This window comes from Cyrtonyx montezumae, unplaced genomic scaffold (assembly GCF_038088225.1).
Source record: "Cyrtonyx montezumae isolate F1298 unplaced genomic scaffold, pur_monq_1.0 scaffold_25, whole genome shotgun sequence".
Classification (NCBI taxonomy): domain Eukaryota; kingdom Metazoa; phylum Chordata; class Aves; order Galliformes; family Odontophoridae; genus Cyrtonyx; species Cyrtonyx montezumae.
In genome coordinates this window covers 5,116,894-5,134,274 of record NW_027071992.1, presented here as the reverse complement: position 1 = coordinate 5,134,274, position 17,381 = coordinate 5,116,894, and the positions used below count along the sequence as shown (strand labels likewise).

At 39.4% G+C, this 17,381-nt stretch overlaps 1 protein-coding gene across 1 annotated transcript in view; it reads right to left on the bottom strand.

Moving 5' to 3' along the window:
- Positions 1 to 553: 553 nt before the first annotated feature.
- Positions 554 to 17,381, bottom strand: part of ERCC8 (ERCC excision repair 8, CSA ubiquitin ligase complex subunit) — a 34,331-nt gene continuing 17,503 nt past the window's right edge. Inside the window, exons 10-12 of the mRNA XM_065739853.1 lie at positions 6,611 to 6,808; positions 2,368 to 2,454; positions 554 to 821 (exon numbers count right to left, since the gene is read on the bottom strand). Of these exons, the coding sequence (XP_065595925.1) occupies positions 753 to 821; positions 2,368 to 2,454; positions 6,611 to 6,808 (354 nt within the window). The 3' untranslated portion in view covers positions 554 to 752. The remainder of the gene's footprint in view (positions 822 to 2,367; positions 2,455 to 6,610; positions 6,809 to 17,381) is intronic.

Here is a 17,381-nt window from a genome sequence, read left to right as displayed (position 1 = left end):
CAAAATGCAATCCTTTCTTCGCCTTGCACTGCACATGTCTGTTTCTGTCCAGGAATTCTCCATGTTGGCTGGAGACGCGACAGTTATTTGTAGAAGGCTGATCTTAACCTCTTAACAGCAGCAATAAAAAGCCTAGTGAAATCTTAGCCTCTATTCTTAACTTTATACTACAGATTAAGATAGTAGTTGATGGGGGCACCATACAAATACTTGAATTAATGATCTCAGCTATGCCTCTTTCTGAACTGAATACTGCATTTATAATCCTTCACAAAACTGATAAAATTTGAAAGAACAGCACAAAATTCTGTTAGCTCCCTAAGTGCATAAACGGTTGAAAATGGACCCCATCTCTTCCATCCAGATATTGTAAAAAAGTATCCCTGAGCTAGTCCTTCTTAAGGCAAAATCCTCTGTATCACCTTTCTAAAACAAAGGGATTACTTCTCTATGTATCAGTGATACCACAAACAATGCCATGCTAACTGGTCCCAAGGGATCTTAATTTTCCTTTATCAGTTGTTCAGTGCTCAATGAATAAAGTATTAAAAAAAAGTATGAAAAGTAAATATTTAGACATAACAGTAACAGCAAAGAAGACAACACAGAAGTAGAAACTTGTTTCTGACTCTACTTTAACAGAATAGTACCAGGCATCCAGTCACAATAAATCTACCAATATCCACTTCTCCATATAAAGTCCTTGAATGCAGCATCTGAATGTCTATTTTATATCAGCATATATTTGAAATTCAGTCTTCGTCACCACTGCTGCTCCATGCATCTTCATATACTGGAATTAAGTGCTGCCGACGCAGAGGCTAAAGAAAATAGAAATTCTCTCAGTGGTTGTCTTAATTAAAAATCAAATCATATAAGTGCAGTGCTAAAGGCATGTCTTAAATTACTATCTGTAGACTCTCCTGTCTTCCTCATGGGTAATGGATTTTGTTAAACACTTCCTTGGCCATTCTGCTGATTAGAGACAAGACAATGGAGACAAGACAAACTACAAGAAGAAACAGTACTCTGATTTCCACTTCAGCCAAAAGATCTGGAGCACTGCTTGGAAAATTAACATATGTCTGAATTTAAATTATGACATACGAGATATTACTGTGTTTGTTTTGTGTCACTAGTTTTTAAGACAGAATTTCACTGACCTAGCATAACCTATCAGTACTGTCTCAAGTAGTTTTGGCCTCTATTTACATCTAATAACTAGCTCTCACTTCAGCTTGAGGGTTTGTGCAGCCATGCATTGCACTGAATCACAGTTCTGACTGGGTAAAACAGCTTTCCTTGTTTATTTCCATCCTGGGTTCTCATTTTGGCCATAGAGGAAATTCAGTGTCTGCTCTAGCACATGAGAAAGAGTAGTAACTACTGTCAGAAAGGCAGGGAACAGAACTGCTTCTTTCAGAGACAGTGCTAATTTACAAACTTTGCAAACAGCAGCTGCAGTTTAACAGCATACCTCTATAATGTCAAGCTTCAAACAGCAGTTACAGCCACAGCTGGGCAAGCAATGTTTTCTTGTTGTCACTGTTGTTTTTTGTTTTTCACACAGAAAAAAATAACATATGCACAGCAAAATTATTAGCTAAAGCAAAAATTTTCACCTCAGGCCAGTTGAGCATATTTTTGCTTCAGGTTATCAAGAAAATAAGCTGAAATTGAAATAAGCTGTGCTTCTATGTGAAGCAAACATTACAAAACTGTTTCAACTCTGATCATTCCCCAGAATAAAATGAAACAGATCAGAAATTTTAAAACTGGAATTTTGTATGCTGTGAGCAAAGATGTCTTGATTTCTTTAACACACGTACAGTTTGCCAGACTCTGATTCTGTTTCAGTTCCTATAAATCTGGAGTTTTCTCCCCACCACAAACTGTTCACTGTAATAGTAAAAGGGAAAACACACTTTCTTGGAAAATGCTGTTATCTATGAATCTTCCCTGGAACAGCCCAAATGTCTTCCTCCAGTTATTAAAGTAAGGTTGTTTAGAATCTTTCTTTTTCTTTTTTTCTTTTTTTAATATTTCTGCATCAAAAATACTTGGTATGAAAGTAAAGAATCTGAAATGGAAACTGAAAGACCGAGCCAATTGACAAGTGCTACTTTTAATGAAATGCGAAGCTAGAAGTCTACAAAATGATTATACAAGACTATGAAAGAAAAAGGCCTCTCAAAACCTCACATCAATTAGAAGACTGCACAGAAACAATAAGTGATTCTCCTCCAAATCAGCAGCTGGTAAAAATTCTAATAATGAAACAATTACTTCATATGTAACTATTTCCCCCCCTCCCCCAAGTATAACAGCCATAAAAAGCACAGTTAAAACTGATAAAGTATTAATCACCTTCTCTGAAACATCATCAGGAACTGGCTCTCGAAGAGCTGGTATCCACGCAAGGATATTGCAATCTTTGCCACCACTATAAAGTTCCTTTAAGAAAGCAAATATACAAATATACTGAATAGTGAATGAAATTGGGGAAAAAAGTGCACAAAATATTTATTTTTAAATACAGACAAATGCACCATTTGTTCTTTATAATATAACCTCAATAAGTAGTATTTTTAAAAAAAATGCCAAACAAGAAGAATGTTGATGTATTTTCCCCACACTCCTCACCAAAATACTGCTATTCATATTTAAATGAACTTCATTGCTTAAAAGCAATTTCCATCTTCCCTCTTTCATGTGTCCTGAGGAGAAATGTATTTTAAAAGTCAGAAAGCTTAAAAGATTGTCAATGGAGATGCAATAAGAAAAAGGAAAAAAAAAATACGAATCAAGCTACAATCACCATGCAGTCACATGTCAAAAGAAAGCCTAAGTATGAAGTAAAGAAATACTAAGTAAACATAGTTTTAGTATGCCTAGGGTAAAGGAAAAGAACAAATAAAGAACTATTTGAAACCTGCATCCTGCTGGGAAGGCAGAGATCAGAAAGACTAATTTATTATTTTTAATATAAATAGCCTTACTTATTATGGTAATGACTAAAAACTGAGATTCCATTGTGCAAGGCATCCTGCAAACACATGGAAGCAAACAGCCTCTGCACTGAACACTGAACAGTCAAGTACAGCTTCATTTTCATAATTAGTCATTAAGGAAATATAGACTTTTCTGCCATTTTAAACTGAGGATGTTTTGTTCACGAAAAATAATGCACCAACTTCACAGTAAATTTTGCAATAATACTACTTCTCTTTTCCAAGTGAACAAATATGAAGATACTCTCATATGCCTTCAATCTCCCGATTCTTATTGAAAATATATGCCAGCACTTGAATATTGCCATATTTAAACTGCACAAGTGAGACAAACAAAGTAATGCTTCTGTATTCAAGCTGACAGTATAAAAGACTTTAAATGCGCTGACTTAAACTGGTAACTGTGCATGTGTGCAAAATTATGATGAACTGATTCAATGGTAAGTTCAATAAATTATTACAGATGCACCTTTGCAGCAAGTCTCCTGAACTATGTATATTTAATTCTAGAGCCACATGAAATACACTGATAGTGCAAAAACTTAATACTTAATAGACAGTTAAAGGAATAGATACCCACTTAGGGTGGTAATCTTCTCCAAATGAAGTGACATACTTCTTACAGTATCATTGAATGACTTGGGCTGGAAGGGACCTTAAAGTTCATCCAATTCCAACTGCTCTTGCAATGGTTGCCCCTCACCAGTGCAGGCTGCCCAGGGCCCCATCCAACCTGGCCTTGAGCAGCTCCAGGGATGGGGCACCCACAGCTTCTCAGGGCAGCTGTGCCAGTGGCTCACTACCCTCTGAGTAAAGAAATACCTCCAAATATCTAACCTACATCTCCACTCTTTCAGTCCAAAGCCATTTCTTCTCATCCTATCTATGTAAAAAGCCAGTCCACCTTTTTTTATAAGCTTCTGTAATACTGCTCCCATTAATAAAGTTACTCATGCATAAAAGGCATGCAAGAGCAGAGTTTATAGTTTTTTGATAAACATTCTAATTATCTTGCTTAAAAGAAGATGACAGATCTAAGTTACACCAACGTATAGGTCAAATCTCACTTCATCCTGTCAGCAGTATTCTACTACATCCTGTCTTTGGCAGGATGCAGAACATCATTTCAACTTTAAAACAAGAAGCACCTCACAACTCCAAATTCTTCCTTGTAAGGAACATAATGGGACATCAGCATACTTGCACATAATCTTTATTAATATCTGTTCCTTTTTTTCTTTTTTAATCCTGAGATCACAAGATCTTCAGTTTATACACTGCACTGGACTAACATTTACAATTAATTATTACAACCTGAAATGGTGACTCACACGTAAAGTCAGTCAAAAGATGAGACAATGGGTAAAGCTCCTGCACTGTTTATGATACAGTATAGTATAATCTTTCTATGTTATTCTTTCAAACTCTGAGGAAAGATTGTAGATACGACCTAATCTAAATTTTAGTTATCTTTATGTGTTGTCCTACAACTGTATTTGCCAAATTCCTTTGCTGGTGTCATTAGCATTTCCTGAAAAAATAAAAGTAGCTCTAATTTCAAACAACACTGGCTCCTGAGGTGTGGCTACTATTTTATGACATGTTATTTGTGTGTGGGGCTTAATTTCATTTCTTTTTCTGAGAGGAAAACGTAGGTCTTGTTTGTTTACGTAGATTATTTCAAGCAGTTAACATCACACAATGATATCCAGCATATTCAATTCAACAGTAAACATCATCTTAAAGATTTCACAATGAGTATTTCCTCTTCCACACCACCCTTAAAATTACCTACCTCTTATAAGATTAATGGCTCTTATTAATAAGCCAAATTCTACAGTTCTTATTACTCAAGCAGACTAACATCTTATTAACTTCATGGAGAGATTTACGTAAGAAAAATCTAGGGCAACAATAATATGGATTTTATGGCTCTATTCCCGAGATCTCCAAAGGGATATATACATACATTAACTAAATCTCATACCACCCTGTGGAGACAGCTTCCCATGGTATCACAAATACAAACCTGCTAATTAATTTGGACCTAATAAGATCAGACAAAGAGTAACACCACTGGATTCCAAACAGCTAGCTACATGGTTATCTGAGATCATATTTTTTTACATGGATCTGAACAAACAGAAGTCACATCACCTCAAAAACAGAACAGTTGTAAAGTTCAAGTTCCTTTTAGTGACTATGTCAGTTATGAGTTGCAACAAGGATAGTGTTTAAAATACAGCCAATAAATAGGAAGAAAGTTAAGGACTGACAACTATTAAAATCAATGAGAAGTTTAAAACAAAAAAAAAATTAAGAAAAAACAGAAGATCAGACTTAGTGGTGAGTATGAAAAATCATCTGAAAAGTTTAAAGACTGCAACAAAACTTAAAAGAATATTAATATAGAAAAAACCATAACAAAGACAGAGATGCCTATGTCTACCCAGTACTATGCGAGAATAATGGAAACTACACAGAAAGGATGTAGAACATGTTTCATACGGACAGCGCACACCAGTTTCAGATGTGCTAAAAAGTAAGAAAAATGTTGGCCGTCAGCTATGCTTTTCACCTGTAGATGAGTAATTTGAGTCACAAAAATATAATAATTGCCCTTTCTGCCAGATATTTCAGAAACATTAGACTAGAGAGGAGAAGCTGGAACATAAGATGCTGTGCTCAACACCTGAAGACAAGTATATAACAGATTTAAAATCCACACTATCTCTACACTGGTCATGCCTCACCAGCATAAACCACACAGACAATTTGTTGTAAAATATCATATGACAAATTAAGCTTTTTGATACCTAAGTCTTTAATGATGAAGGAATAATACACCATAGCAGGAAAGGAAAAGAGTGCAAGGAAAAAGGTCTGCTGAAGCCACAAGTCCTTGTAATGCTATGCTTTTCTTAGGTGAAATGTACTCTGATTAATTTAATAAGCTCATCATGTTCTCATCAAGTTTATCTAAACTGTTTATAGATTCAGTGATGGGTATAACAATAGGTTGAGCAAGATCATCCTAGGTTTGAGACCTGCTCAGTATTACAAGCAATACTAACGCACTTCATTTCAAACTGCTACAAGATGGTGTATTCTTTCTTGCTGTGATTAATCCTAGTTGTTTCAAAGAAAGGCAAGCACCTCGTCTTCACGCAGAGAAAACAGGAAAAAGCCTTAATGCAAATCGTTTATTTATGACAATACAGTGACAAAAATTATTCTAGGTATACTGAAAAGTTACCTGTGTAAAAAGAAACGAGTAGCTGAAGGAACCCAACATACGAACTGCCACCAGAAGAATTTCACCAAACTTTTTTCACAGAACTGTATGTTCTGTCAAGCTTTTTGATTAAAGTAATTCCCTGAAAATCTCTTTCTTTTGAGCACAAGGCTTGGCAATCCTAGAATGGACTTGGTTGGAAGGTACCTTAAAGATCACTGAGTTCCAACTCAGGTTGCCCAGGGCCACATCAACCTGGCCTTTAACACCTCCAAGGATGGGGGTTCTCTGGGCAGCCTTTGCCAGTGCCTCAGTACCTTCTCCTGCTTAAATAGTTCAGAGTTGTCATCAACACTTTACTTACCTGAAAGTTAGGTTGAAATACACAGCAGTCAACAGTATTATAATGACCTCGAAGCATAGTTATCAATTCTCCTGAGAAAATTGTATAAACAGCAATGGTATTTTTGTGTGGTACAAAGGCAAACTCTGGACTACAGCCACAGGAGATGGTGAATTTGAGTCCTTTTCTACTTTCATTACTGACTTTGCCGTAGTTCACCTGTAAAATAAAAGTTCATGTAGTTAGTTCTTAACTAAAAATAAAGGAAATAACTTTATATAAAAAGGTCAATTTTATTTCTTCATTAGCCTGGTAAAATTCATAAAGTAAGCTTCACAATGCTTACACAACTCTTTGAGATTTACAGTTACTGGTATGCATCAAGAGAATCACTTTTTCCTGTTCATTAAATTTCACAGTCCCTTTAATAATAACTATAAATCAGAAATTTAGCTCTTGGAGGCAGAATATGTAAAGGTTATATGCCAGATTTACACTCAGTAACCAAACTATTACCAAAACGAGAATTGGTTCTGGAATTACCTCCTTAAATGTATTCCTAGGTGATACAGCACAGCCATTTTCTCTCATATATGCAAACTATTAAACTTATACCTAATGGTATACAATTATAAATAACATACATTATGTTTTCTTAGGTTTCATCAAGTGTAACTTTAGCATTTAAACCTTTTAGGAACCCACTTTAAGACATGGCAATTAAATTTTCCTACTGAGTTTTACTTAAGCTGTGCCATACACAGGAAAAAAAAAGTCAATACAACATTTCTAAATACTAGTTTTCAAATAGGAACAGAAAGAAGAGGTAATAATGTTTCTTGTAGACCACAGTAAGTGTAGGCTTAGATGGCATTTCATTAACAATTTTAGGAGGTAGGATAAAGAGAATTGGTGGTGCATTCATATCAGAATCATACTTAAAAGCCATCGAGTTCACTACAAGACTGTAGTCCACTTACTGAACAAAAACTGATCTACCACTACCTCTTCACACTGTAAGTACTCTTTATTCTGCCCTTAGGAGGCCTCAGCTGGAGTACTGTGTTCAAGTTTGGAGCCCTCTACACAAGAAAGATACGGAGCTTTTGGAGCAGGTCCAGAGGAAGGCCATGAAGATGAACGAAGAGCTGGAAAACCACTCCTACGAGGACAAGCTGAGAGAACCGGGGTTCTTCCTCGAGGAGAGAAGGCTCTAAGGAAACCCTACAGTGGCCTTCCAGTACCTAAAGGGGGCCTACAGAAAAGCTGGAGAGGAACTTTCTAAAAGGGAGTACTGAGATGATGGGAAATGGTTTTAGACCGGAAGAGGGTAGATTCAGACTAGATCTCAGGAAGAAATTATTTACTGTGAGAGTGGTGGGACACTAGAACAGGTTGTTACACGAGGCTGAATGAGGCTCTGAGTAACCTGGTCTACAGGGAGGCGTCCCTGCCTACAGTAGAGGTGTTGGAACTAGATGGTCTTAAAGGTCCCTTCCAACACAAACCATTCTACCATTCTATGATTAGCATTTGTACATTTCAGCACTTCTTAAGTTTTATACAGTTGAAAAACTTGATAAAAGGGTTTGTTTTCCAAACAAGATAATAATCTAGTTGGACCTATCAATCTAAGTAGGTACTCTGTGATACATAAAAAATAGATTTATGACAAAAATACAACTCTATTCATTTGAACAGTTGTGCTGTTAGCATGTGCTAAGTTTTAGGTAGTGAGAGGCTACAGATTTGGTCCCTGTGAGCAGAGCCCAGCAGCTGCCCAATGGCAGATCAGAGCCAGCTCCACCTGCTCCAAAAGCTCCATTGCTGCCAGAGCTGAGCCATGAGTGATGCTTGTTGTGCTTTGGGAGAGTATGGCTAAAAGGCAAAATACTTTACAGGAGCAGCTGGGAAAGAGTGAGAAAATGGGTGAGAAATAGCCCTGCAGCCCCTAAAGTCAGAGTAGCAGGCTCTCCAAGTGCAAAGCAAAAGTTCTCTGCAGCCCAGGAGAGGCCCATGGAGGAGCAGGCTCATGTGTGCTGTACGGAGCAGATCTCCACATATAGCCATGAAGAAGCCCACGGTGCAGCAGTGGATGTGGCCAAAAGGAGGCTGGAGCCCACAGACAGCTCCCCTTGGAGAAGCCCTGGGCCAGAGCTGCAGTCTGCAGGGAATAGCCATGGAAGCTGCTGCCCTCAGGGCCCATATTGGAGCAGTTCCTGAAGGGTAGGCCCTGTGGTATGGAGAAATACTGGAGAATTGCTTGGAGAGCTGCAGCTCATGGGAGGAATCCCAATGGAAGCATGGGCAGAAAGTGGCCACAAAGAAGTACAGAGATGAAGCATTATGGGCTGACTGCACTGCTCAGGAAGGAGGAAGAAGGCAGGAGATGGGAAGAAGGTATGCTCAATTTGCTTTTAGTTCTCACTGTTCTGTTCTATTATTAGCAACAGCAATAAGTTACAGTGATCTCCCTGTTCTGAGTTGTACCCATGGTGGCAATTGGTGAGTGATGTCCTTGTCCTTATCACAACCCATGAGATTTTTCTCATTGTATTTTCTCCCCAGTGGTCTTCTGATGAGTGAAAAAGCTGTCTGGAGTTCAGCTAACCACCAGCGTGAAGCCACCTTAACTTAGATCTGAACACACTTCTTTAAGTATTTTAATTCTGACATAACATACATACATATATATATATACACACACACATACTTGTATATGTATATATATACACACAGTTTTAATGTAGAGGAAAGTCAGCTACGAATCCTTGGAATTCACAATTTTTCATTATTAAAAAGTAGTCAAATAGAAGTACCAGTATTTTCAAGATATTATATAAATAGTACTTGAAAGCATTTTGTTTTTTAATATCATCCTATAATCTATGACCTTAATTTCTGCTAAAAGGCAAAGATCTGCTTGTATGTACATTAGTAAGGATCTCTGGGTTTTCACAAAGCTCTCCATCTCATCTGCTCCGCATACAGTTAAAAAAATTCCTCAGTGTGAAATATTCTGACAATATGGCAATACATATATCTGAAAAACTATACAAATATTCTAAAGCATAAATATTTCCTCGATGTCAGGCTACATTGACTGCTTTTCATCAAAAAGTCTGAAGCAAAAAAAAAGGCTCATTCAGGATGAACCAGGCAACAAGAGAGTGCTCATGCTATGGTTACAGTATGTTTATAGCTAATAGCGTCTACATAAGAAAAAAACGAACAAGCCTAGAAAAAATCTCAGTGATCATAAAAACATGTATAAAAAGGCAGTTTTATTAGCATACAAGTAGGCTGATTTTCTTTTTATACTGAGAGAATATTTGAACGAGGTGTGGGGCTTAGAGTATGTCCTTTGTGGATGCTATTGCTCATTTTGTAAAGATACTGTCTGTAAACACATTACTTTGCTGATGAAGAATAATTAAAGCCCTTTTCACAGCATGTCAGTTGTAACAATTCCCAAGCCACATCATTCCTCTATCAAAGGCACATACTATAAAAAGGAAGAGTAAAGGTTGGGGAAAAAAAAGTCTGTCTATATACCATGTAAATGACAGAATCATAGAATGGCCTAAATTGAAAAGGACCTCAAAGATCATCTAGATTCAACTGCCCTGCTGTGGGCAGGGTCATCAACCACTAGAGCAGGCTGCCCAGAGCCACATCCAGCCTTGCCTTGAACATCTCCAGGGATGGGGCATCCACAACCTCCCTGGGCAACCTGTTCCAGTGTGTCACCACCCTCTGAGTGAAAAAGTTCCTTTTAACATCTAACCTACATCTCCAGTCTTAGTTTAAAACCATTCCATAGGTTCTTTCCAACCTTATGAACTTATGAACTTAGGACCTACAAGATCATCTAGTCCAACCATCCTCCTATCACCATCCCTACCCACTGAAGTACTAAATCAAATCCCTTAGCACCCCATCTAATATCCCTTGGTATCTTCCAAACCCCTGGCCATAGGCATGGTTGCCAGTCACTAGATCAAGTACTAGAGCAGGTTGCCCAGGGCCCCATCCAACCTGGCCTTAAACACCTCCAGAAATGGGGCATCCACAATCTCTTTGGACAAGCTGTTCCAGCACCTCGCCACTCTCTCAGTAAATAAATTCCCTAACATCTACACATTGTTTGTTATCATTCATAAGTTCAAACCACATTTCTCTCTCCAGTTACACTTTAATTATCACAGAACCATTGCAGAGTGGCTTAGGTGGAAGGGACCTTAAAGATCATCTAGTTCCAACCCCCCTCCATGGGCAGGGTTGCCAAGTTCTAGATCACACTGCTCAGGGCCCCATTCAACCTAGCCTTAACTGCCCTCAGGGATGGGGCATCCACAACTTCTCTGGGCAGCCTGTGTCTGTGCTCAGCACCCTCTGAGCAAAGAATTTCCACTTAAAATCTAACATTAATCTCCCCTCTTTTGGTTTAAGCAATTAAGCTCTTACCAGACTCTGCAAAAAGTCAGTCTTCCTCCTGTTCTGTTCCAGTACTGGAAGGCTGCAATGAGGTATCCCTGGAATCTTCCTCAAGCTAAATAAGCCTAACTCCATCAATTTTTCTTTGTAGGAGAGGTGTTACAGCCATCTGGGTCAACTTCATGGAACTCCTCTGAACCCACTTCAGCAGCTCCCCATCTTCCTTATGTTGAGGGCCCAAGGTCTAGACATAATACCACAGATGGGGACAATCACCTCACTCTCCCTGCTGGCCATCTCTCTGTTGATGCAGCCCAGGACGCAGTTGGCCTTCCAAAGCACACACTGCTGGCTCATGTCTAGCTTTGTGTCCGCCAGGATCTCCAAGTCCTTTACTGCAGGGTTGCTCTCAATTAGTTCCTCTCCAGGTCTCTGTGTATATCTGAGACTGCCCCAACTGCAGTGCAACACCTTGCACTTGGTTGCACATGATTAGGTTATCCTGGGCCCACTTTTCAAGTATGTCTGGTCACCCTGAATGGCACTCCTTCTTTTTGTTGTATCAGCTTCATCACTCAGCTTGGTGTCAGCCACTGATGATCACTGTCTATGTCACTGATAAAGATGTTGAAGAGCAACAGTCCCAGGACAGAGTCCTAGGGTACTGGCTTCCACCTGGATACAGATCCGTCAAACACAACCCTGTGTGTGTGACCATATCACCGTATAGTCTAGCCTCCAAGTCCACCTCTCTCCAAAGGCACTACATAAGTCCAGGTAGACAATTTAAGTTGCCACTTTTTCTTTTTTTGTACCACCAACATCATCACTCCATGGTAGAAGGCCACCAGATTGGTTAGACACAAGCTGCTCTTGGTGAAGTCATCCTGGCTGTCCTGGATCACCTCCTTGTGTTGCACGTGCCTTAACACATCTTATAGAAGGATCTTCTCCATTATCTTCCCAAGCACAGATGCAAGGCTCACTAACCTTGTAGTTTCTTGGGTCTTCTTCTCTCTCTTTCTTGAAAATGGAAGTGATGTTTCCTTTTCTTTTTTTTTTTCTTTTTTCTCTCTTGAGTCATAGGGAACTTTTTCTGACAACTATGACTTTTCAAGTATGATGGAGAATAGCTTGGCAACCACATCTGCCAGCTTCTTCAGGAAATAGTTTGAAACTGAAAGAGGGGAAATTCAAACTCCATGTAAGGAAAAGTTTTTTTTCCACAATAAGGACACTGGAACAGGATGCCCATAGAGGTAGTGTAAGTCCTGTCCCTGAAGACATTCAAGGTAACACTGGATCAGGCTCTGCACAACCTGATCTAGCTGTAGATGTCTCTGTTAACAACAGGAGAGTTGGACTTGATAACTTTTAAGGGTCCCTCCAACTTAAAAGATTCTATGAAATCTGGGGTCTTCTCCTGCTGCATTCTAAAGTTACAGCATTCCTCAGCCCTTCCCTATCACTGATAAGCATATCTCCTTTCCCAGTCAAATCTAGTTTAAAACTCTGGTGATAAACCCAGCCAACTTGTTTCCCAGTATATTCTTGCTTCTCCTAGTCAGTAAGCCTAGTCTCTCAAAGGTGTACCCAAGATAATAGTACCCAAAATCCCGAGCATGACACCAGCTCTGCAACCATTCGTTCAACATTCTACTGCATCTGCTGGGGTCCCAGTCTCCAACTGGGAGAACACTGTTTGCATTCCAGATCCTTTCAGCATCTTCCTAGGGGACATACAGTCCTTGTGCTGTTTTATAATCTATCTGTAGCTTCCTGTGACCCAGCTTGACCAAGCAGGATGAGACTGCATGATAAAGCCAGAGGAGTACTAAGTAGCCTCTTCCTCATGCCCTCAATGCAGGTGCCTAGCAGCCAGTATTCCTCCCTAGAGAGATTACTGGGGTGGGAAATGGGTGCCTCAGTGCCCCTCAGTACAGATTCCCATGTTACAAAGACCTTCCATCTTACTTTAGTAACATCAGCTCTGACTCAGATCCTTGTTCAAACCATCTTAACATGACTGTTCCTTTCTTGTTCTGAACCACCATACACATTCTCTTCTCTTTCCACCCCCAGAGCTTCATATCTGTTGGTTAAGGAGACTTCAGGAGTAAGAGGAAGGCTCCTTCCTTATGCTTTGAGCAGAGAAGAGGGTCCAGTCTCTCTCATCTTTCATCTTTTTTGCCATTTGTCTCCTCAGAGTTGGAAGCTTGTTAAGTTTTTCCCTCCCAGGGACTTAAGACAGGAGTGCTGTAGTGCTTGTATAACTATATATCATCATACATCAACCTCTCTCTGACTGTCAGATGCTTCTCAGCCTACTGATTTCTCACACAACGTGACCACCTGCTCAAAAAGTTCATAATCTACTCATGTATTTCACCAGGAATATTTTATGAGCAGGTTGTGAAGTCTGTTGGTTATCATGAGTACTGAAAAAATGCCATGCAAAATGGTCACTGTTCTCAAATAACTGTTAAAAATAATTGTAATCTCACTGATGTTACTACACATCAGGCAGTTCAGAACACCTGTTCTAACTTCTGCTGCAAAAATAAATACAGTACTTGATTAAAATCAATTGGTGGAGCATATTTGCCTTAATCATCACAGTTTAATTTTGACCTTACTCAGGCCTTTTTTTTCAAAATTCTGTGTTGTCACAACTGTGGAATGACTGCAGTTGGTGAAAATATTTTATAGACTCTGTAGAATGGTGCAGTCAAGTGGACAAAGATACAAAGATGTGAACATCAAGCATCTTACTGTGGACCTGGCAGCTTGCTCTTCATGAACAATTCTCCAAATGCTTCCTATTAAACCAACTGCAAAGTGTATTAAGAGTGGTCAGTCATTAAAAAACAAAAACTAACAAACAAAAACCTTAATCACAGACAAAATACAGGCTTCATATTGAAGATGCAGTGTCACCTTGTACCAGGGCTGGCATTTCACCAACTTCATCAGAAACTTGACCAAACAGCTAAAACTATGAATGTTTCATCAGTTGTTTCTAAAGAACTCACTAAGTCAGAAGAGTTATATGGGTGAGCAATACAGGAGAATAGCAGAATTCTTCCTTGGGACAGGAAAGAAGAATTTGATCAGTTTAGTTACAATTAAATTACACCTGAAACACATCTGCTACCTTGGTTATAGTTATTTCAATTTCCTAAAGCTCATGATTAACCTCATATGAAAAGATGTGCTAAGAAGACAGAATGAATTACAGAATATCCTGAGTTGTATGGGACTCATCTGGAAACCAACTCTTGGTTCCACACAAGACTAGTCAAAAATCAAATCAAATCTTAAAATGTATTCCCTGTAACATCTATTTTTCTTTTCTTTAATATTTACATCTTAGTTTCTTCTTCCAACTTACTCAGAGAAGGAAGGAAAATAAGCTCCAACTTTCACAAAAAAATAATTTGCAAAAAGGAACAAAGATAACATGTACAATAGCTTTTTATTGTTCATACTTAAATATTAGAGCTAAAGCCCTTTCTTTCCATGTTCAAGTTTACATTACAGTTGTTCATATTTTTGTAGACTACCCACGCAAAAATCTTCTGAGATTTTAGACAGAAAAGTTTATCAGACATAAAATCAATCTGCATTCCACTAAAACAAAATAATTTTACAACTCAGTAGGGGAAAATCAGTAACTCTCAACAGATTCAACCAAGGAAGAGCACATCTGCCCTGAAGTCAGAATTTTCTAGATTAAGCATTTCAGATATAAAAACAACTCTTCCCATTATAACAGAACAAAACAGCCAACTTTCATAGCTATGGAAAAGAATTCTAAAGCTAAATCAATGTTTTGAGAAATTCAAGAAGGCAGATGAAACTTATCTGTATTTGTTTCAAGCACTTATAACTTAATTGACCTTATATATTCCACCCACCAGGAAAGAAGCCAAACCACAAACGGTTATCAAGTATTTAAAGCTAGTCTGCAGAACAGTACTCAGTCATTTCACATCTGCTGTTGTTGTTCTTTTTCCTCAATAAAAGGTAAGTTAAGTATCCACAAAGGTCTCTATTTCTTGGTAAAAATTCCCACTATACAACCAGGAATAAAACTAGTCAGTTGTTGAGAGAGGAAGCAGATGTAGGAAATCAATTGGAAGAGGAAATTAATGGCAGAAAAAAGTGGTGAAGGCAAGGAAATAAGATATTTTTTTTGTTGTTGTTATCTTGTTTAGTTTGTTTCTGTACGTGGCTGCAGCCTCAATGTAGTCATCAACTTTTAGAGCAGGCTTCTTTATGTGATTCTTAGGACAGTCAAACAGAAGAGGAAGGGCAGTATTAACAAAAATGGGGGAAAAAAAAGAAAAAAAAACAAAAAAAAGATATCAAATGGACTAGAAGAAGAAATAACAGGACTCTGGTCTGTGCTTGTGTTACCTGCATACCAAAGACCAGGGAGGCTCACCTCTGAAAGATTATCAAGTAGATCCTCCTGGAAGCTATGTTAAGGCACGTACAAGAAACAGAGGTAATCTGAGACAGCCAGCACAGCTTCACAAAGGGCATATCCTGTCTGACCAATATAGTCACCTTCTACAGCAGAGTGACAGCATTCAGGGACAATGGGAAACTGACTAATACCATCCTCCTGGACTTTCCTAAGGCCTTTGACGTGGTCCTTCACCACAGAGATAAAGACTTAAAGGCTGGATTATTTGGTTGATAAACAATTTGTTGGATGGCTGAAGGCAGAGGGTTGCAGTCAATGGATCTATATCCAGGTAGAAGCTGGTCATGAGTGGTGTTTCGTCTCAGAGGTCTGTCTTGGGACTACTGCTTTTCAACATCTTCATCAATGACATAAACAGTAGGATTGAGTGCACCCTCAGCAAGTTCAGCGAAGACAATTGAGTGATGCAGTTGATAAAATGGAAGGTATGCCATCCAAAGGAACCTAGACAAGCTTAAAAGTGGGTCCATGTGAACTTAATGTAAGTTCAACAATTGCTAGGTTCTGCATCTCAGTGGAACTGTTGGAGTGAGTCCTGAGGAAAGCCAAGAATATGATCAAAGGGCTGGATCACCTCACCTATGAAGAACGCAAAGTGAGCTGGGCTTGTTCAGCCTGAAGAAGATAAAGCCTTTCAGTATTTATAGGGAACTTCTAGAAAAAAATAGAGACTTGCACTTTATGTGGTCTGACAGTGATCACATAAGCAGAAATGGCTTTTAACTAGAAGAAAGCAGATTCAGATGAGGTATTAGGGGAGATTTCTTCACACTGAGAGTGAAGAGGTACTGGAAAAGGCTAAGCTGCAGACATCTAATTCCTGGAGATGTCCAAGGCCAGGCTGCATGGGAACCTGGGTAGCCTGATCTAGTAAATGACAACTCTTGCCAATGGCAGGATGGTTGGAACTGGTTTTTAAGGTCCTTTCCAATCCATGCCATTTTATGATTCACATTTGTTTACTTGTGCCTTAAAATAATTTCAAGAACACCTATGGGTGTTGTACAAAAACACAGTAATCTACACAATCTTGAGGGAGATCACACGACACGTGCATGGCAATAAAGGGATCAGACCCAGCCAGCACGGGTTCACCAGGGGCAGGTCGTGCTTGTCCAACCTCATCTCCTTCTATGACTGGGTGACCAGACAGGTAGATGAGGGAAAGGCTGTTGATGTAGTCTACCTGGACTTCAGCAAGGCCTTTGACACGGTCTCCCACAGTATTCTCCTAAGGAAACTGGCAGCCCGTGGTGTGGACAGGTTCACTCTTCTCTGGGTGGAGAACTGGCTGGAGGGCCGTGCCCAGAGGGTAGTGGTTAATGGAGTTAAGTCCAGCTGGCGTCCTGTAACGAGTGGTGTCCCCCAAGGGTCAGTTTTGGGGCCCATCTTGTTTAATATCTTTATTGATGACCTAGACGAGGGAATTGAGTGTAAGGGGAATTGAGTGTAAGCTCAGTAAGTTTGCAGATGACACAAAGCTGGGAGGATGTGTCAAACTGCCTGAGGGTAGGGAGGCCCTTCAGAGGGATTTGGATAGGCTGAACAGCTGGGCTGAGCAAAATGGGATGAGGTTCAATAAGACCAAGTGCCGGGTCCTGCACTTTGGCCACAATAACCCCATGCAATGCTATAGGCTTGGGGCAGAATGGCTTGAAGAATGTAGAGAGGAAAAGGACCTGGGGGTGTTGGTTGATGCTCGGCTCAACATGAGCCGGCAGTGTGCCCAGGTGGCCAAGAAGGCCAACAGCATCCTGGCCTGTATTAGAAATAGTGTAGCCAGCAGGAGCAGGGAGGTGATCATCCCCCTGTACTCAGCTCTGGTACGGCCGCACCTCGAGTACTGTGTTCAGTTTTGGGCCC